The following is a 21,261-nucleotide window of genomic DNA, read 5'->3' as shown; positions in this document are numbered from 1 at the left end:
AGTGTTACATTAAAAGCTGTCAATTATATATATATTATATATATATATATATATATATATATATATATATATATATATATATATATATATATATATAATCTATCTATCTATCTATCTATCTATCTATATATATAGTGAGTTTTCTAAATTCTCAGCGCACAGCACATTTGTAAGTCAAGGGTTTGGCACACTTCATTTGATTGAAAGGGAAAGGCATTCCACGACAAAGTGAATTTAACATCTAAAAATGTTAACTATATGGTTTGAAAAGGTTTTCCTGAAAAGAAGTGCTAACCCCAAAATGATGACCAAATCATATCACTGTTCCCCTTTTAATAATTGAATTAAAAATACTGCAGTTCAAAAAGCTACACAAGGAATGCTGCCTTGTATTAAAACAAACACATTCTTTCCATGTGCATCAAATCTTTGCAGGCCCACTTGTGCAAGTTTGCTCATTTTTAAGGTCAATGTCTTCTTTTAATATTGATCACATCTGTGCTCAATAACATACTGAAGACTTTTTTGCTTGTATTTTTTACTTCAATTTGGAATAGGTAGATATTTCAAAAGACAGCTTTATAGAAGTGGTGTACGTTTGGTGTTGCTTCCTGGTGCCAAATCACTTCCTGCACGGTTGTTTGGTTTCACTTTATAAAAATGCACAGGATACAAGAAAAAGATACTTTGATTTGTTTGGACTGACAAACTTGTACTTGATAATTTGTATATACAGATTTATTTATTTTTTTTAAGCAAAGAATTAAAATACCAACAAGAAAAAAAAGGGGATCAGTAATAATGCTGCCAATGCTAGCAAGAATTAAAAGAACAGAATTTAAAATCATGGTTAGCACTCCTTTAAGCCCATGCTTAAACTGCAACATTAACATTCCAGCACAGAAGCAAGAGAAATGTCAAGAGGCATATTTGATGCATGTCTGACCCCTAGTGGACTCTGAATGTATCATTTTGTGAAAAGTTAATAACACTTGTTAGTTAGTCATAAAACAGCTAAATCTACATTATTTCCAAGAAAACTAATATTCTTTGTTCAAATCTAGTCTGGGATTCTGCAGCGAAATATCATTTCAACATTGTGGTACTTTCCTGCAATATCATGATATCCAAGTATTAGGCAAGACCTCTTTGGTAATCATACTGTAAAATGGTTCCAATTATATTATCTTGATTAAGCAGCAGCAGCAGCATTTCTTCTGCTCAGCTAACTGGCAATTAATACAGGAAATACAATTGGTAATGTATCTGAGGAAGCCTCGACTTCCTCCTTGCAGTTTCCTGTGCTGATAATCAAGCATTGCATAGCTCAATGAGCTGGAAAATACAGTAACCAGAATCCTCAGATTATTGATATTTCATTACTTGTTTTTATTGGCATTTGGCCGATGTATTTTTTTGGTTGTATCTTGTTCATAATTAAGATTTGGATAAGACAGATCTTTATAAGATGGTTCCATGCTAGTGTCTACCTGATCTAAAATACCGTATTTAATGCAAATTCTAATTATTTTCACTGGACAGACTGTCAAACGACATAGAAATGTTGTGGTTTTTTTTTTTTTATGGCTTGAATTATTCTTAATACATTTGATACTGAAAAGAAATAAGCTAGTACCCCAAGGTTAAAACCACTATCTGGGAATTTAAAAAGGAAAGGTATATTTTCTGAGAAAGGGGAAGCCACAAAAAAGTTAAAGAATACATTAAAGCTCTATATTTAAAAAAAAAAAAAAAAAAAATGGAAATGAAAAAAATGGAAATGAACACCAGGGGGCACCAAAACTTAGCTGCCCAGCTATGAGAGCTATTACTTAACTGACCTTTAAAACCTCAAGGTCCACGTTACAATCAAATCCAGATGTAAATGTTTGTATTTATTTAACACATGTTGTGCTTGTATACAAGCCATTTCAATACAAAATGCAAGTACCCTTTGTACAAACGTTTCTATCAATTTCAGAAGCAGGGTCTCTGACATGCACTATCATTTAACTTGAAGTTTCAACTAACCTTTTCGTCATTGATATTGTAGTCCTAGGCATCTGGCACTATTAATAAATGAAACACATACCCATCTCTGAGGGGGGCCATTCCTCTGATCATTTCCATAGTTATCACCAGGAAAGTTTCTGGAATTCTCCTCATACATGAATTCTCTGTAATTTTCTTCTGGTCTATCAAACATAGGATTCCGTGGGACGACGTTTACTATTCGTTGATAGGACCCCTTTAAAAACAAAGTAAAAATAATACAAGTTATTGAAAATAGGCTCCCTGCTAGGACAGTATGTTTAAAAATAAATAAATAAATGTCCTGTTTGGTTATCATGTTTCCCCTCTTTGGCAGAAAGGTATTCCAGTTTTAAAAATAAAACATCTGTGTTGCTTTAGTATCATTTCCATTGATTGACTCACTGAGGAAATCTTCGTCATCCAACCCACTGTGCAGAAAAAGTTAAATTTATGCATAAGTAGGTCACCATGGCCTAGATTTAAATGCCCTCAAGAACTTGTGGTATGCACTGACCAGAGCATGCCATCATATTGAAAATAAACTTATCAGTTACACTTGAATTAACTTTAGTTTACTCGTTCAGCACAAAGCTACTTTTCAAAAAGACAACCCTAATATAAAACGTATACATCAGATTCAGTGTCTCATATGAAAATAATTAACATAGAAAATGATATTGGGGCATACCCAAGACTGGCACTGTTTAAATGGACAGCTACATTAGCAGTCAGGTGTTTTCAGTGGACTTGTTTGTCTGCAGTTAGAAATAGTTAATACATGTTTATTTTCTTGGGTTTTAAAACAATGTTATAAGCCTACCGATTATTTTAAAAAAAAAATAATAATAACATTTGTTTCAAAACACGTGGAAAAGCAAAAGTCATTTACTTTAGACGAGTTACAGACTGCAGGGTTTTTCCCAGAATTAATCACATTTATTTTTCTCCTCGCTACCCATCTACCTCCTCTTCAAACTGTCTCTGTTATGTCCTCATCCAACCCAAGAACACCAACAAAGTCGAGTAATGAATAGCTACACAGAAGGCTTTGATTGTGGGAGGTCAGTAATGAGAACTTGCCACCAGCACAGGAGGAGGGAGGCTTAGTTTCAAATCATCATTTGTTAAACTCAAACTTCAGTACATTGTCAATAAATTCTCTCACTTCTTTGAGCTAGATCCATGGGAAAATAATATATATATATATGTTTGACATACACATGCATTTCTAGATTTCCAGATTCTGACACTCGATAGCAAGATATAAAGAAAGTTTCATCAAACTAAACAATACAGAAGAGAGAGAGAGAGAGAGAGAGAGAGAGAGAGAGAGAGAGAGAGAGAGAGAGAGAGAGAGAGAGAGAGAGAGAGAGAGAGAGAGGAGAAATTTGTCTAGTGCAAAGTCTCGGTAGGAATGCTAAAAAACCTCTTCTCGGATATGTTTTTTGCCAACTGAAGAATGGATTGTTACTGCTTTGTATTAAGTCTTTCACTGCATTCGCTCACAACTGCAGCATAGATAACTCCCTCAGGGTCTTGCTTTACATGATCACCAGCTGGAACGCATATCGCTGCCCTTCGATTTTGCTCATCTTACAGATTCAGATCCATTAACGTCAGGAATAACATAAGCCACCACAATAAGGGCCCTAATGAAGAGAGCATCATTATCACCCTCCTCTGCTGTGAAACTGATAGCTATGCTGCTGGAAAGGCAAGTTTAATTGGCAGTTCTGCATATTTTACTGGATCTGCAGCAGAAAGTGTTTGGATAAAATAGGGCTCCTGGGAACAGCATTAATGACGGTCAGTTCCCAAACGATCACATATGCAGCAAGTTTAAGAAACTGACAGTGCAATACAATACAGTTATATTCAGTAGCCTTTCATGTCAAATACAGCAGCCTAAAAACACACAGCATCATTAGAGTAAGAAGCACATAATTTTAGCCAATTGACATGATTAAAAAGGGAAAGTCTTTAGTTTGCTTTTAAAGTTGTACTAATTGACATCCCAGGAGCCACAGAGCAGAGGAAATGCTGTCATACATGAACATTTTAATTGGTGGTGCAGAACTGCTGACAAACTTCATGGTCAGACATTGAATATGATAAGATGGGCCAAATGTAAAACTTTGTTCAGTATGAAATCTTTAAATCGTACTTGATCATATATTTCGCTCTCAAATTCTAGAACACTTTTTCATATAAAGGAAAGGAGACAGTAAAAGTTGCATCGAATTAAACCAAAAAATACACCCTTTAACTAACAATGAATAATAATTACTGGTTCCTGATTTAAGGTACCTCAGTGCTGCCTCAATTTTCACTGTAATCTCTCCACCGACACTAAAAGTTAACTTCCTAGCCCAATCTCTACTTGACTTTGAGAAGTTTGCAAAGATTTACCTGACAGTTATATTTCTGCAGGTGTATTTATAGTTTCCTGCCTGCATCTTTGCATATATCTGTGAATAGTGTACTTCAGACTCCAGAAATAACAAAAATAATTTTGGAAACAAAGCATATTTCCTTTCCCCCCCTCTAGGTCATGTAACACAATTGATTTAGTTTCTTCACCGCCTACACACAATACATATTAGAATCCAATGCACACATAATTCCTTGTGATCATTTAACTTTAAAAATCACTTTAGCTGTAAAATAACAGCTAACTGGGACTCATGTCTGCTTAAAATACCAGATTCTGGAACACAATCCCAATTACCAGTGTTAAAAAAGCATTTGTCAAAATGTTGGCAAGTATTCATTTATTTGACGCTCACCTCTCTTGCTTGTGGGAAGCGCTGTTGATTTCTCTCATTGAAATACTGGGGACCATTCCACGTTTCACGCTGGTCTCTTCTGTAAGCCACTACGGATACAAGTTAAACATAAAGTGAAATCAATCATGTTTAGTGAAGCAATACAAACCAAGTGCCAGCTTAGAAACACATTGCTGTTTAAAGGTTTGAGCTGAGGTTATTAACGGTCCTATAGAAACAATGAAGTAGTTTCCAACTTCAAATATTATTTAAGATCAAAGAGAGGATTTACTTATAAAACACTAACATTAGACACAAGGAGGGTTCAATTAACAGCAGCAATTTATTGAATAGGAGTATTAGCAAAGAAAATAAATCTTAAAGTCAGAAGTGAATCTTAAACATGTATTTTATATCAAAAGATAATTAGTCACAAAGTTTCAATCTAACTGATCTAAATATACTTGTCTACCAATAGCAAGTTTACTTGAAAGCTCTTCATAGAAATAACATGAGGTGATTCTAAGTTAGAACTTTCATAACGTTTCATGTGAAGAATGTAACACAGATTATACACAATAGTCCCAGGCAACACCGACTCATTCGCCGTTCGGCTGCAGAACGAGGATCATTGGATTGTACTGCAAAATCCTCTTTGCGATGATTCTTCAATCCCCAACAGGATCAACATAGTCTTTATGCAAAGTTCTCTTTCATTCTTCAATCTTATTCAAAGAATGGTCGCTATATTAATACTAGTTTTTGTGGTTGGAAACGTGATAACATCATACTTATGGCTTGCCACTGTTCTTTTGTCTTAATTGCTTCTTATGACTTATGAACATGCAGTGACAACTTTCCAAATGAAGCAATATGCTCAAAGACTAATATAAGAAGGTTTTGAGTAGTACTCTCAGTATCCTACAATAGATGTCCTCTAAAGCCAACAGGAGTTTAGAATCTTGAAACTCTTAAAAGAGCAACATCAATTTCAAGCAGGCTAAGCGATCCAGACCAAAAAATAACCTAAACACCACATTTTAAAAACGTCTTCATACACAAAACAACTTATTTGGTTTAGATCACAGGCCTTGTTGTTACCAGTCAGTTATCAAGCAGGTAGTGAACACTGGGTCACCATTACTTTCTACTCTTTACTCAATGATATTCAATGCCTTTGAGTATTGTAGAAGTTGAAACAGAACTTGTGGAAGTTGACTGTTGGCATGCAATGCAGTGTCCTCCTCTTGTTGATTCTTGAACCATCAATGGGGTTAAACTCAGTCTCTTGTGTTCCTTCAAAGGTTTTTCAAATTATGAGGACTAACAAAATTGAAATTGATTTTGTGAGAGAGGCTCATCTGAACAGTCCTCAGTAACTCACAACAGTACAGGTTTATTACCAGTGCACAGTGAGCACTCTCTCTCTGATTAACACACAGCTGTTTGTCTCACAGGCTGTACCCACCTCTCATCGAGTACTGAAGTCTGTGACGGAGCTTTGCTAATGGATAATTTACAGTAAGTCAAAGAGTGTTGCTGTGGCTTTCCGTAGGTAGAGCATTGAGCTCTCTTTGGGTACAACTGAGGCCTACACAGTCCTTACATGTTGGCGTACAAAGGAGATTTTCAAATAAGGGGTTGACACAAGAGTTCCTTGACACAAGACATTTTTATGTCAAGTGACACTTTATAAAGCTTTATCCAGCGTCTCAACCGTGACCTTTCTATACTTGTACTTGCTAGAACCGAAGTCATTGTATTTTATCTTGCTTTTAATTGTATTAATACTTGTACTGTGATTCTTGAAATGTATTTTTGTTTACGACTGTGTCGCCCTGGATAAGGGCATCTGCTAAGAAATAAATAATAACCGAATATGGTAGTTAACGTGGTACTTGAGTTACCCTGCTTTGACCTTCTCTTGCCCTGCATTTATGTAGAGGGGCACTTTATGTGGATATTCATCCACTCCGAGAGCTTGTTTTATTGTGCATTTTAGAAAGTCCTTTCGGATGCCTGGAATTTCTCTCAACACTTTGTCAGCAGGAAGGGGGGGATGCACCCAGCATTTTTTAAATGAACATCTATTATAACTCTCCCAGGATATCCTTACATGTGATTAAACATTAACACCTTCACCTCCTGTGCAAGCCCTATTATTGACGCTGACGAAGGGTTAAAGACTGTTGTCTAAATGTATTACCAATGCTCTTTTTCATATAACTGTGAAACTGAACAGAGCTTAAAAGAACAAATTGCAATTTGTAAGCAAGACCAAAATAGTCAAAATAGAGACTAGACATTTCTTAGAGTAAGGAAACCATATACACACTTTTAGATACTTTTTGTAAAAGTTTAAAACCGAGTTTTAACTGAATATTGTGTTCTTTTGTGTGTAATAATCCTTAATAATGTAACTCTTTCTAATACCATTTTTTTTGGTAATTGTAACAATTGACTGACTATCTGTAATTATCAGTTTAATCTTTATCAACAAATTGATTGTTAATTTGGGAATGGATACAAGTTAGCTATATTCCTATATTCCTTTGTCTGCTAAATACTATTGTTTTGTTTTTTTTTACCAATAGTATTTATGTGTGAGTTGCAAGGTTTCCTTTAGCTTATTCTGATATTCTTTTAACCCGACGCACCACAGTTGCCTTTTGTGATGTAGCACCAGTTCTTATCTGTTTTGCTGCAGTAGCGGACAAGGTACAGCAGATTCAATCTTCAGTATTTTCAGCCTGTGGGTAATTGCTTTCCAGTTACAACAGCAACTTATTTACTGAAATATTATCCAGTCCGGCCTACTTCAGCCCACACAGGAAAAACAAGTTTGGTTGAGGCTTCACATTAGAAAACACTGCAGATAAGGCGAAAGGTCTGTGTGAGCAGGCTATACAGCTCACCTATTTTCCTTTACAGATTTTAAACTACCATTTCCTAGGTCTCATATTTTCCTATATAAAACTGCATATATTATGGTAAAGGTTCATTTGATTTTTTTGTTAGATTTTTTTTTTTAAGCTCCTTGGTGACCTAAATACACCGATTAACTATACTGCATTCCTTCCATTCTACTTCAAAAGGTCACACGACAGAAGAGACATTGGTGTCATTTTAGTCACGCAGATGCAGTTCTGTGCAGCTGACTGTTTCTCTCAGCCGGGACCACAGCTTTTAAAAGTAGCTGCAAGATCTGAGCTGCTGCTACAAACTAAAGAGATGATCCAAAGATCAAGATTTACCTTCTGATCTCAGTAAAAAGTAACCTGCAACCCAAATACTGCCACCTTGACAGTGGTTCTCTTTTTCTTATAATAATCAATAACTTGGTGGTTCAGAGTATCTACTGGTGAAAAATAATAAAATAAAAACATGTACACAATACAAGGGGTGTAGCAAGCTAGTCATTCTCCTCCCTGCTGCAGGTGACGCCCAGCAGACTGTAGCCAAAAACAGCTGGGGCAGCTTGCCCAGGGGAACAAAAACGATCATTAAAAACATGCGAGTCATTGGAAAAGCTGTGATTGGTTATTTAGTTGCAGAATGTAACGGATAGCTGCTTTTCCAATGACACAAGTATTTCTAGATTCCTTAATTTGACCACTCAACAGGAGTGCTGCATTGAAATATCTGCAAGAAAAATCAGGGTATTTTTTGATTATTTTTAAAGAGAACTTGAGAGCTACAAAATGATGGTAATATTAGATAGGGTTACTGGCATTTTTTGTTTGCTTTATGACCTTCAAAACTTCTAAATTTAAATTGTGATCCAAATCAAATTGACACTGTTTTTTGCCTATACTACCCCTGCATTGAAGAGGATTCCAAGCCAGCTACTGAATATCCAATTTCATGAAGCATGGCATCATCAGCATTCAATTGGTGATCATGAAAAGGAATATATTCTGGTACCTTCCAGCTATACTACACCCGGTTGACCCATTTTCCAGATTTCCAGCATGTTCCTTTTGCATACTGCATATCACTTCCCTCTACTTTGTTCCTAAAGCTTGATTTAAAATCTCTTAATATGATCTTAGTTTCATTACATTAATATGTATTCTGTATAGTGTACTTTATCTGTCAACCACGTAACCTTTTTTGTTGTAATGGTTTAAAACCAACAATTAATTTAATCCTGGGGGCCAACTGTTCATCGCAGCTCCAGAGAACTCTTCTTTGTTTTTCAGCATGTCTACAAAGCATTATTATGGAAGAAAAACTCAAAGAAAGAGTTCTGTAACAAAATGATTTAACAATAGTGCACATGTCACAGTGGAATTTAATGACAGGACTGCAGATCTATGTTTACATAAAGCAGGCTCCTTTTCAGTACTGTAACAGTATTGTATTTACACTACTGTAGTCCTAGGGGGTTACACCTGGAACTGTAATTACTCTCTCCTGTGTCATCAGGGAGTCACTGCCATCTGTTAGAATACAGAATGGTAAAGTGCATGACAAAAATAGCCAAATCTATTGTTTTTCCCCAAACCAATGGCTGGAGTTTGACACTACATTTTATTTTGGAGTTTCTGCTTTTCCACTTTCCATTTCTTCTATTTGTCAACAGGATTTTCATATTATTAAGTAGACCTCCATTTCAAACTGTACATCTCAGCATTAAATGGTCTTTTGAGTTTCAAGCTGTATATGATTTACAGTGGCTCTCAAAAGTATTCACCCCCCTTTTCCACATTTTATTGTGTTACAACATGGAATCAGAATGGATTTAATTAGGCGTTTTTGCCAATGATCAACTCAAAAAAGTCTATAATGTCAAAGTGAAAAATAAAATCTACAAATTGTTCTAAATTAATTACAAATACAAAACAGAATATAATTGATTGCATAAGTATTCACCCCTTTCAGTCAATATTTGGTAGAGGCACCTTTGGCAGCAATTACAGCCATGAGTCTATTTGGATAAATCTCTACCAGCTTTGCACATCTGGACACTGCAATTCTTGCCCATTCTTCTTTGCAAAATTGCTCAAGCTCCGTCAAGTTGCATGGGGACCTTTGGTGAACAACAATTTTCAACTCTTTCCAACTCTTTCCATATATTCTCAATTGGATTGAGGTCCGGGCTTTGACTGGGCCACTCCAGGACATTGATCTTTTTGTTTTTAAGCCACTCCAGTGTGGCTTTGGCTGTATGTTTGGGGTCATTGTCCTGATGGAAGATGAATCTTCTCCCAACTCCCAGGTCTCTTGCAGACTTCAGCAGGTTTTCCTCCAGGATTTCTCTGTACGTTGCTGCATCCATTTTGCCCTCTATCTTCACAAGCTTTCCAGGCCCTGACGCAGAGAAGCATCCCCATAGCATGACGCTGCCACCACCATGCTTCATGGTAGGGATGGTGTTCTCAGGATGATGTGCGGTGTTAGGCTTGCGCCAAACATAGCGCTTAGCGTTGAGGCCAAAAAGCTCTATTTTGGTCTCATCAGACCATAGAATCTTCTTCCACTTGGTCTCAGAGTCTCCCACATGCCTTCTGGCAAACTCTAGCCGAGATTTGATGCAAGTTTTATTCAACAATGGCTTTCTTTTTGCCACTCTCCCAAAAAGGCCAGTTTTGTGAAGCACCCGGGCTATTGTTGCCCTACGCACAGTGTCTCCTAGCTCAGCCGTGGAAGACTGTAACTCCTTTAGGTGGCCTCCTTAACTAGTGCCCTTCTCGCCTGGATACTCAGTTTATGAGGACGGCCTGTTCTAGACAGATTCTCAGTTGTGCCATAATGTCTCAATTTCTTAATAATGGACTTTACTGTGCTCCAGGGGATATTCAATGCCTTGGAAATGTTCTTATATCCTACCCCTGATTGGTGCTTTTGAAGAACCTTATTCTGGATTTGCTTTGAATGTTCCTTCGTCTTCATGATGTAGTTTTTGTTAGGAAATGTACTAACCAACTGTGGGACCTCCCAGACACAGGTGTATTTAACCTGAAATCATGTGAAACACCTTAAATGCATACAGGTGGACTCCATTCAACTAATTATTTGACTTCTAAAGACAATTGGTTGCACCACAGCTTATTTAAGTGTGTCATAGCAAAGGGGGTGAATACTTATCCAATCAATTATTTTCTGTTTTATATTTGTAATTAATTTAGAACAATTTGTAGATTTTATTTTTTACTTTGACATTATGGACTTTTTTTGTGTTGATCAGTGGCAAAAACTCCTAATTAAATCAATTTTGATTCCATGTTGTAACACAATAAAATGTGGAAAAGTCCAAGGGGGGTGAATACTTTTGAGAGCCACTGTATGCACATTTGAGTTATGTGTGTAATGAAAAAATACCTGAGATATTGTTTTGTTTCATCAAACCACAAAACTGTTCTTCAGAAAGCACTATGAAGGAGAACGGTCTCTGTTTTGAGCTTGGTTTGACAGATAAAACTGCTTAATTTTTACCAGATGATATACATTATTAATCAGCTTCTCAATGAGAATTAAGTGGGCTAGGACAACCTTATCAAAGGGCCCCAGAGCAGTTAATGTAACAGACAGCCTATTTTACAGAATGTTTTGGCCATCTTATCTAGAACACATAATAAATGTGATGGTTTTTTCACTATCTGTTTCAAAGAGCCTGTTAATTAAGATGAAGCACCAGGAAGGGAACTGAAAATCCACTAAAAAAAGATGCCTGTGTATGGAATGTTTCTGGATTTCATCTAAAGAGTTTATGTAATTCTAGTGTTGTAGCACTTGGGCATTTAGTAAATTGTCCCCCGAGCTACTCTATATGACAAAGTAAGCTCCAAATATATTTTATACTGAAAAGATATTATACACAAACTGATGCAGTACTATCACTGGACAGCATTTATTGTTCATTTGAATATACTGTAACATTTAACTTTCATATTGTCTCAAAGTTTACGCATGTTTATTATGTCTCAGGCCTTTTGGACACAACTGCACATCTTATTATAGTGTTCCTCAGATTTCACTCCTCCTCCCATTTCACTGTATACTGTGGTATTGTCAGTGCTTTAGAGTACAGCACTAAAAAAGGACACAAACCATTACTACAGACAGTTTTAGTGCTACAGGCACTATATGTTATATTGCAAAATTGTATTGCATTTCATTAAAGCCATGCCTTAAAATCGTGATTATTAGTAACAGCAAGTGCAGTTTTCCAAAGCACAAGTATTGTAATTACAAATGGACATTTCATTTTTTGCGAAAACAAAGTATCCCAAGGGGCAATAATATAAGAGGAATGGCAATAGGAGTCTTCTTTCCATCACTGCAATATCCCAATGTGTTTCTGTCTATCATATGGAAAAAGGCACATAACCATAATATGGCAGATGCATTACTTCACAGATCAACATGAAGGATAATGTTAGTTACAGTTTGCCTGGAGGGTTTCAATACATTGAAAATATGATCTCTTACACAACCCTGTCTCCCGTACTGTCCCAATACTTGCTAAAGGGTAGTTTATGTAAGCTTAAGAAATGCTATTAAGCATCAGCCCAGCTGAAAACATCAGATGTGATCAATCTCAGTGGATTAAAACCATTCCTGTGCGTGCCGTGTGCAAGTAATTCAACATGCGGGTGGGTTTCAAAGTTTCTTAAAAACTGGCTCAACAACATTGATGCATGCACCCTACCACTTGAGTGGCAAACTGCAGGCAAATGAGGCAATAAATGAATTGAAGTGAACAAGTTAAATGAAAATCATAAGTAGCAGTACACGAAACATAAATTCCACTTACTTTTAAGATATGTAGAAACACCGGTCTTCAATAAAACTCCTTTCCATGAAAAATGTGTCAGCTGTAAATGAAAACAATACAAAAATGGGAACAAATACAGATTATTAATAGTCTGATAAAAAGTCATAAAACTGAAAAACCTACATAAACAATGTATACCTGTATTTAAAACTGATCTCTCAATTGGCCAACCTTAACCTTGAGAGTCATGGAATAGCATAACAGATGAAAACACTGATTTTATTACTTATGGGGCATCGTACAGTAAAATAATAATACAAAAACACACACACAATAGAATGTTGCTTGAAAGCAACATTTGGCAATATAGTGTTTAAAGGAGATAATATATTGCACCTAGCAACAGGTTTGGTTTCTTAGCTCATGTGACAAAAAAACAGGTGGACCCAAGAATAATAGGCCTATCAAATAAAAGAGAATATAAATTAGGCTACTTATCTGGATTATGATAAATGTCTGTTCTACTACTGTTAGAAATACAAAAACCCAAGGAAATAAAAAGCATGCTTCCCTAAAAATATTACTCAAATTAATTGTGTCTTTGCATAAATGCAAGGCCTGTATGTGCTGTATTCCGTTTAGTCTCAGATTCCTCTGTCTAGAAAAATGTTTTGATCTTTTTCCACTAGGGTTGGTAAAACGGAGTGTTTGTTCCTCCAAACTTTCCTAAAGTGTCTAACCACTGTACAACCGTGCCGCGCTTAGGCGCACCAAGCACTCGAGCTGCGGTTAAGAGAACCTAGGTTGTTTTTCCACTGCAGAGAGGAGCCGTGCTACTAACGTCACACGCAACGAAAGAGAGTTTTTATTAATTATTGTTATTACTTCAGTTTGCCAAAAGATGCAAAAATTAATAGACCAACGCTCGGCTCGACAAATAGCCAGTGGACAACCACCCATGCCCGTACCGAGCCCTCACGGGTCGGATGTGCCAGTGGAGAAGGCAAGGGATTAATTTGCAAATGGCCTCTTCCACAATAATTTGCATTAGTTTCCGGGCACTCTTTAAACGGACACATTTTAATCCATTAGTTAGAGGAGTGGTTCATGAGGATACCACACTGGCCACAAGCAAAACACACACACAGTAACTTACATGTGTTACAGTTTATTCAGATTTCCTGTCATGACAGAACAGTCACTAGTCAGCAAACTTGACACAACTAATCTGACTCAGGCACACAAGAACACACATTCCAAACTGGGGAAATCAGAGAGAACAAAGGAAATGCCTTAAATATGATCTTAACAGTTTCATTATATATTAATTTAACATCGAATTAAAAATAGAAAATAAAAAGGGAACTCGTCGATAACAAGCTGACAAATACAATCATTTAAAATAATAAATAAAATGCAGCACAATTACATGAGAAGCGTCTGTGGACACTGGTCACATATGAAGGAATCCTTGTCTGCGTTGCAAGCTATATGTTAATGGAGCCACACCGATACAGTTCTGGCAATATATAGAAAAAAACGTACCACAATCAATTTTACACTAATATATGATTATGGGTGAATGTTTGCTACATTCTCACTTAGTAGTTTCCTCATCGTTAAATTTCATATTTACAGTTGCGTTTACGTTCTATCAGGCAGTTTTGGGGCAGGCACACAGCTCTGAAAACTAACTAAACAGCTATCATCCTGCTGCTACAGTATAAGTGAAACAAAAACATACCACTTCTTCTTCGTACTGTTGTGGTTTCTTTGGTAGAACTAGAGAATATGTACTCCCTGTCCTCTAATTAACAGTACACTCCCGACGACCACATTTATCACGTTGGTTATTTGCTTTGGTCCTACCGCGCGTCTCCTACACAGGAAACTGTATCATCACAAGGCGAATCACCAGGTCCGTATCTGCTTAGTTGGTTGGGTCTAACATCGTATTAGATATTTTATTGGCTAACGACAATGGCACTCAGGGAGCTCTGGAAACGTCATTCTAAAGCGACAGTTTAGACAAAATAAGTACTGTAGATTTACGGAAAGTGCATAATTTGTCTGTTTATGGTAACGGGTTGGGGATTGTGCTTTGATGACCCATCAGGTAATTTGTTTGGAATATTTGGGTTTGGAATAACTGGGAAAGTGTTTAGATATTGGGAATACATGGCTGTACATAGCTTTGCATTTCCCTTTCGCAATCTGACACTGCTCTCTTATAATATCGATAACGCGTTAAAATGACCCCCCCCCCGGCTTAATTCGTATGGTGTGTGATTTTTGGATTAATTGTTAATTTAGTGCTTGTGAAATGTAAGACTCTGTGGACCTTTCTCAACACTTCAGAGCGTGCTTAATTGTGTGATGTCCACCAGTGTGTAATTGTCAGGAGCCAGGACGAGATTACCAAACTGATTTTACTTGAGGCTGGATTTGAACCCAGGCCACGAGAGTTGAAGGTACTCCTTTAAAAATGTCATTGCATATACAGAAGCTGTACCTCATTAAAATCACACCCACACTGTGTGCATACTACATGACTTCTCATACAAATTCAAACCGTATTTTTCTTTGTACATTCTGTTGTTTTGTGGTTTGCAGGGTTACTATTGTGAAGGATAAAGACATCAGAAGAAGTAAAGGAGTGGCCTTTGTTCTTTTCCTGGACAGGGAATCAGCCCACAATTGTGCAAGAGCTCTTAACAACAAACAAGTGGGTTATATTTAAAAGCATTTCAAAATAAATAAATAACTATACTACAGCCTCAATTTACAAAGAATAATTCACTAAACCCCATTTTCTTTTTTATTCAGTTGTTCGGCAGAACAGTAAGAGCAAGTATTGCGGTTGACAACGGGAGAGCAGCTGAATTTATTATGAGGCGCAATTATACCGACAAGTCCAAATGTTATGAATGTGTAGTAAGTTTCAACATCATTCTATAACTCTATTTTAAGAGTTGTTGGTCTGTGACACCAGTTGTAAACGGACCAAGACCACACTTTAGTTGGGATTATCACAAAACGTCCCCTCCCCTTTTGTGTTCAGATGTGTGCCACTGATGTTATGCAATAAGTGCTCTCTTGAAATACTTTAATTTTATTATTTTTGTTAGCTGTGATTTGGGAAAATGTAAGTGTGAAATGTTGCACATTACATTTTTTTGAGCAGCGTATTTCAAGTCTTTTGTTTTTGTCTGTTTTGGAGTGTTCAGAGAGGGCTTTTTTAACATTGTAGGTTTGTTAGTTTTTATTTTTAGGCAAACACTCTTTCTGAATGCCCTAAAAACATGCTTGGTGAAAGAGAACCACCCAAGAAGAAAGAAAAGAAAAAGAAGAAGAAAGTAGAAGAGACAGAAGAAGTGTGAGTGTAGCTATAGTACTGTAATTTGGTTCTGTGTCTAATTGCAGTTATTGTTTGTCAAGATGTGTTTTCAAGCCTGTTTGTAATTGTTAAATCTTCAGTGAGGATGAAGAAAGTGAAGAGGAAGGAGAAGACCCTGCTCTTGATAGTCTCAGCCAAGCTATTGCGTTCCAGGTGAGCAACAGTCATGGTATATGCATGCTTTATATACAAAGCCGCAACTACAGTGGTTCGAAATGAAGTCTGATTATCTTCTAGGGTGCTGTACAATGCAAGCTGATATTCACCCACTTGTGGGCAGCCACACTGTCCTTGAGTGAGGTGGAAAGCAACGTGTATCTTACAGCAACATGTAACACATTTTTATATAACAAATACAGTGCCTTGCGAAAGTATTCGGCCCCCTTGAACTTTGCGACCTTTTGCCACATTTCAGGCTTCAAACATAAAGATATGAAACTGTAATTTTTTGTGAAGAATCAACAACAAGTGGGACACAATCATGAAGTGGAACGAAATTTATTGGATATTTCAAACTTTTTTAACAAATAAAAAACTGAAAAATTGGGCGTGCAAAATTATTCAGCCCCCTTAAGTTAATACTTTGTAGCGCCACCTTTTGCTGCGATTACAGCTGTAAGTCGCTTGGGGTATGTCTCTATCAGTTTTGCACATCCAGAGACTGAAATTTTGCCCATTCCTCCTTGCAAAACAGCTCGAGCTCAGTGAGGTTGGATGGAGAGCATTTGTGAACAGCAGTTTTCAGTTCTTTCCAAAGATTCTCGATTGGATTCAGGTCTGGACTTTGACTTGGCCATTCTAACACCTGGATATGTTTATTTGTGAACCATTCCATTGTAGATTTTGCTTTATGTTTTGGATCATTGTCTTGTTGGAAGACAAATCTCCGTCCCAGTCTCAGATCTTTTGCAGACTCCATCAGGTTTTCTTCCAGAATGGTCCTGTATTTGGCTCCATCCATCTTCCCATCAATTTTAACCATCTTCCCTGTCCCTGCTGAAGAAAAGCAGGCCCAAACCATGATGCTGCCACCACCATGTTTGACAGTGGGGATGGTGTGTTCAGGGTGATGAGCTGTGTTGCTTTTACGCCAAACATAACGTTTTGCATTGTTGCCAAAAAGTTCGATTTTGGTTTCATCTGACCAGAGCACCTTCTTCCACATGTTTGGTGTGTCTCCCAGGTGGCTTGTGGCAAACTGTAAACGACACTTTTTATGGATATCTTTAAGAAATGGCTTTCTTCTTGCCACTCTTCCATAAAGGCCAGATTTGTGCAGTATACGACTGATTGTTGTCCTATGGACAGAGTCTCCCACCTCAGCTGTAGATCTCTGCAGTTCATCCAGAGTGATCATGGGCCTCTTGGCTGCATCTCTGATCTGTCTTCTCCTTGTATGAGCTGAAAGTTTAGAGGGACGGCCAGGTCTTGGTAGATTTGCAGTGGTCTGATACTCCTTCCATTTCAATATTATCGCTTGCACAGTGCTCCTTGGGATGTTTAAAGCTTGGGAAATCTTTTTGTATCCAAATCCGGCTTTAAACTTCACCACAACAGTATCTCGGACCTGCCTGGTGTGTTCCTTGTTCTTCATGATGCTCTCTGCGCTTTAAACGGACCTCTGAGACTATCACAGTGCAGGTGCATTTATACGGAGACTTGATTACACACAGGTGGATTCTATTTATCATCATTAGTCATTTAGGTCAACATTGGATCATTCAGAGATCCTCACTGAACTTCTGGAGAGAGTTTGCTGCACTGGAAGTAAAGGGGCTGAATAATTTTGCACGCCCAATTTTTCAGTTTTTTATTTGTTAAAAAAGTTTGAAATATCCAATAAATTTCGTTCCACTTCATGATTGTGTCCCACTTGTTGTTGATTCTTCACAAAAAATTACAGTTTCATATCTTTATGTTTGAAGCCTGAAATGTGGCAAAAGGTCGCAAAGTTCAAGGGGGCCGAATACTTTCGCAAGGCACTGTACTTAAGTCAGAGGAATTGGACCGCATGCTAAGTGTACTGGATATGTTTACTGCTGAACATTGTGTCCCATGTTCTGGAGACTTGCAGTCATGGTGAAAATATCTGTATATACTGCCCACTATGTTTCTTAAAGAATTACATTGGTGTTCCTGACAAGGAGACACACAGAATAAAATAGGCCAGTTTGGAGTCGGGCTCTGGGTTTTTCAGTCATTTTGTTTGCAGATTATTTAGTTTTAATGGTTTGTAGAGGCTACCTTGCTCGAAAGCTGTACATCTCCCCCCCCCAAAAATGGTGTTATAGTCATAAGACACATATTCCATTCACTGTGTATACAAATAGGGTTGTACACCCTGATATATTTAAAATATATATGTAGGATACAGAATGATCATTCGTGGTATACACTTTTTATTCCCCGCAGGAGGATGTTTATGTAAGGACATTCTCCGAAGAGGATTAAAAACTGTATACCACGAATGAGCATTCAGTCTTCTGTGTATATATTTAAAATAAATAGCAATATAATGTGAATTTTTTAAAATATTAAATAAATTAATTCAGGAATTATTTTACCTGGCGGATCTTTACTTTCATTTTCAACAGACTATGTTTCAACGCAGATTAATTTCAGACCCTGTTTATGGCCTCTTCACAACCGTCTTTAGATAGAACCTTGAGCTCTGTCAATTTACATCCTCTCTGTTGTTTCCTACCTTTACTGGTTTTAATGAAGGGGCTACATGCTGCTCAGATCAGTCAGATCGGTAACTGGCATTTCTTGACTAAACTGTTGTTTGCTACCATTACCAATATTAATGAAAGAGCTACAGGCTGTTCGGATAAGTCAAACGCAGCAGCTCGGTAACTGGCATTTCTTGACTAAACTAGTTCTCATGGAAATCAGTCCAAATCAAAGCAACAATAGAAATCTCAAAATTATTTCAGACATTTTAAGGCATAGGTGTAGAAAGACAGGCCAAGCTTTTCAGATATGGGCCAGCTGAGAGAATTTGAATACTGAGTTTATGATTTAAATAAGTTCTTAATTCTAACATACACCCACACCTACCTTAGCATTACGGTTAGGGTTAGGACCATAGAAGAATCGCATTTATGGCAATTCATTTCATTTTTCAACACTCAATATAGTGCATATTACCTTTTTAGAGTATCAGCGGCAGTCTCACTTACCATGGTCTCGAGAACAAGCAACGGCTCAATGAGAACGTTTCATGTGTTCAAAAGAATGTTGTAGTTTTACATTGGCCCGTCTTTCTGCACCAGGTAAAGAGTGTGACCCGTTTTTCTGCACCTATGCCCATCTTAAAGTTGTTATTAAACACATATAGGTGGCAGTATTGTTTGAACTGCTGAAGCACAGCTCTGTCCTCAATTTCAGCTGCACACCACTGGTTTGGAATGTAAGCAAAGACACATTCAAAACTAGTCCCGGTAAGCATGTTATCCCACTCCTGTGGGATAGCAAAAATATATCCCACGTTATTGGGGGCTCCCGAGTGGCGCATCCGGTAAAGGCACTCCGCGTGGAGTGCAGGATGCGCCCTATGGCCTGGACGTCACCGGTTCAAGTCCAGGCTATTCCACTGCCGATGGTGGACGGGAGTTCCCAGGGGGCGGTGCACAATTGGCCTTGGCACACTGCGCACCAGCGAGTGTGTGTGTGTATGTATGTCATGGTTTTTGTTATTATTTCCAGCAAGCAAGAATTGAAGAGGATGAACAAAGGTGCAAACAGAGAGAGGATGCAAATGGGGCTTCTACTTCCGAGGACTCCAGACGACCAAGAATTAAAAAGAGTGCTTATTTTAGTGATGATGAAGAACTAAGTGACTAAAAGCTCGTATTTCACCCATGCAAATTTTGAAAGTGTATTTACATTTTCGCGATTTTATAAGTTTCCCTTTACCCAGATTCGTTCATTTTGTTTTATTACTATTCTTATTTATTTTATCAAAATAAATTTGTGTTCATATGAGATTTGTCATTTTACCAATCCGGATGTAAAAAATATATTTTCATATTTTAATAAACTCCTTAATCCTTTATTCCCTCTCACATTTCTGACCAGGGTAATATGAAATTGAGAATGTCTCTGTTTAATTCTCTTCCACATAAAACCTCAGCTGTAATTAATCCTCTTTTGCCTCCAAAGCAACCTGTAATTGCTTTTTCAGGCTTCAGTATATAGCTTTGTAGCTGGATGTGCAATTGCAGCAAGGGGCCATTTCTGCTCTGATTCCATACACAAGGTATACCGAGACCTGAATTAACTGGTCACCATTAAACATTTGTGACTGCTTAAGACATGTGGCTGTTTATTCAACGTGCCTAAATCTATGCCAGGGATTACTTGCTAGTAAGAACAGTAAGCACAGGTTGACTGTAGCTTTAAACAAGGAGAACATGCATGTTTCCCACCCTAATTCAAATGATGTCATATTTCTTAATATATGGTAGTATTACACAAAGGTGCTTCTCTGATGGTTTGTTTTTTACTGTATTAAAACTTCTTTAAATGGTGTTGGTATTATTATAAGGCAGTTTCTTTTTTTACATTCCTTGTACACAGTTTTCAACGTTGTTGCTTTTTAGTGTTTGAGAACATCAAGAAGCAGTATTATTGGTACTATAGATGTATGTGGTTTTAAGGAAAGCTTTGATGTTAATCTTGCTATTATTATGGCAAATTAAAACCATACTAAATGTATTGTTACCCAAATAAAGATATATTAAGAACAATAAAATGATGATGGTTTCCTTTGTTAGTTGCAGCGTTGGAATATTTTACAGTCCCCGTTATTATTCTGCAGTTGATTTTTTCTTAAATTTCCAGAAATGTTTTGCTCTTTAACATTTTTGGAATGTACAGAGCTGTATTAGAGAACTACTGAGTGCCAGATCAAAAGCCCTTTGAGCATATCTGGCAGGCACTGAATCACAGGGTCAAGGCTAGGCACATAGCTTGCAATAGGGAGTCTTCAAGGAGTTTATAGCTAAGAGATGTGCCAGGCTGGGTGTGGATGTGGGCCAGAAATCTGTGATTTAAGCATTCTGGCAGCAGGAACTAGCACTTGATAACACACTCAGCAATTCTTACACTGGTTAACTCTATATAGTATGTGCCTTTAATGCATAATGTTATGCAAAATTAAAATGTTTCTTTATCCTGTTAAGTCCATAACAGGTAAAGTCCTGCCCAACTTTTTTGGCGGAAGTACATTAAATGTTATTGTATTATAACCTTACTAGTACTGCTGTTGATCCAACTAGGGCTGTTGGTACATACAAACTTTCCATTCTCATTGAGATTTGCAGTAAGAGTAAAGGTTAAGC

The 21,261-nt window shown here is 37.2% G+C and overlaps 2 protein-coding genes across 8 annotated transcripts in view; one reads left to right on the top strand and one right to left on the bottom strand.

The window, feature by feature from the left end:
* The window catches only part of pphln1 (periphilin 1), a 62,165-nt gene extending 49,548 nt beyond the window's left edge, over positions 1–12,617 (bottom strand). Inside the window, exons 1-3 of the mRNA XM_034025240.3 lie at positions 12,559–12,617; positions 4,821–4,909; positions 2,093–2,248 (exon numbers count right to left, since the gene is read on the bottom strand). Coding sequence (XP_033881131.2) covers positions 2,093–2,248; positions 4,821–4,909; position 12,559 — 246 coding nt within the window. The 5' untranslated portion in view covers positions 12,560–12,617. The remainder of the gene's footprint in view (positions 1–2,092; positions 2,249–4,820; positions 4,910–12,558) is intronic.
* A 1,862-nt stretch (positions 12,618–14,479) lies between these two features.
* LOC117415199 (zinc finger CCHC-type and RNA-binding motif-containing protein 1-like) lies at positions 14,480–19,971 on the top strand. 7 transcript variants are annotated; one of them, XM_059027501.1, is made up of 7 exons: positions 14,495–14,635; positions 14,907–14,990; positions 15,133–15,244; positions 15,346–15,453; positions 15,779–15,895; positions 15,997–16,069; positions 19,625–19,971. In XM_059027501.1, exons 5-7 carry the CDS (start codon positions 15,822–15,824, stop codon positions 19,760–19,762), a joined length of 285 nt encoding a protein of 94 aa, XP_058883484.1. In that variant the 5' UTR covers positions 14,495–14,635; positions 14,907–14,990; positions 15,133–15,244; positions 15,346–15,453; positions 15,779–15,821; the 3' UTR covers positions 19,763–19,971. The 7 variants fall into 7 exon arrangements, with proteins under 7 accessions (XP_033881121.3, XP_058883486.1, XP_058883487.1 ...); XM_059027500.1 differs by having other exon boundaries at positions 14,878–14,990; XM_059027499.1 differs by having other exon boundaries at positions 14,833–14,990.
* The last annotated feature ends 1,290 nt before the right edge of the window (positions 19,972–21,261 follow it).

This window comes from Acipenser ruthenus, chromosome 7 (genome assembly GCF_902713425.1).
Source record: "Acipenser ruthenus chromosome 7, fAciRut3.2 maternal haplotype, whole genome shotgun sequence".
Lineage (NCBI taxonomy): Eukaryota > Metazoa > Chordata > Actinopteri > Acipenseriformes > Acipenseridae > Acipenser > Acipenser ruthenus.
This window is presented reverse-complemented; position numbering and strand designations above follow the sequence as displayed.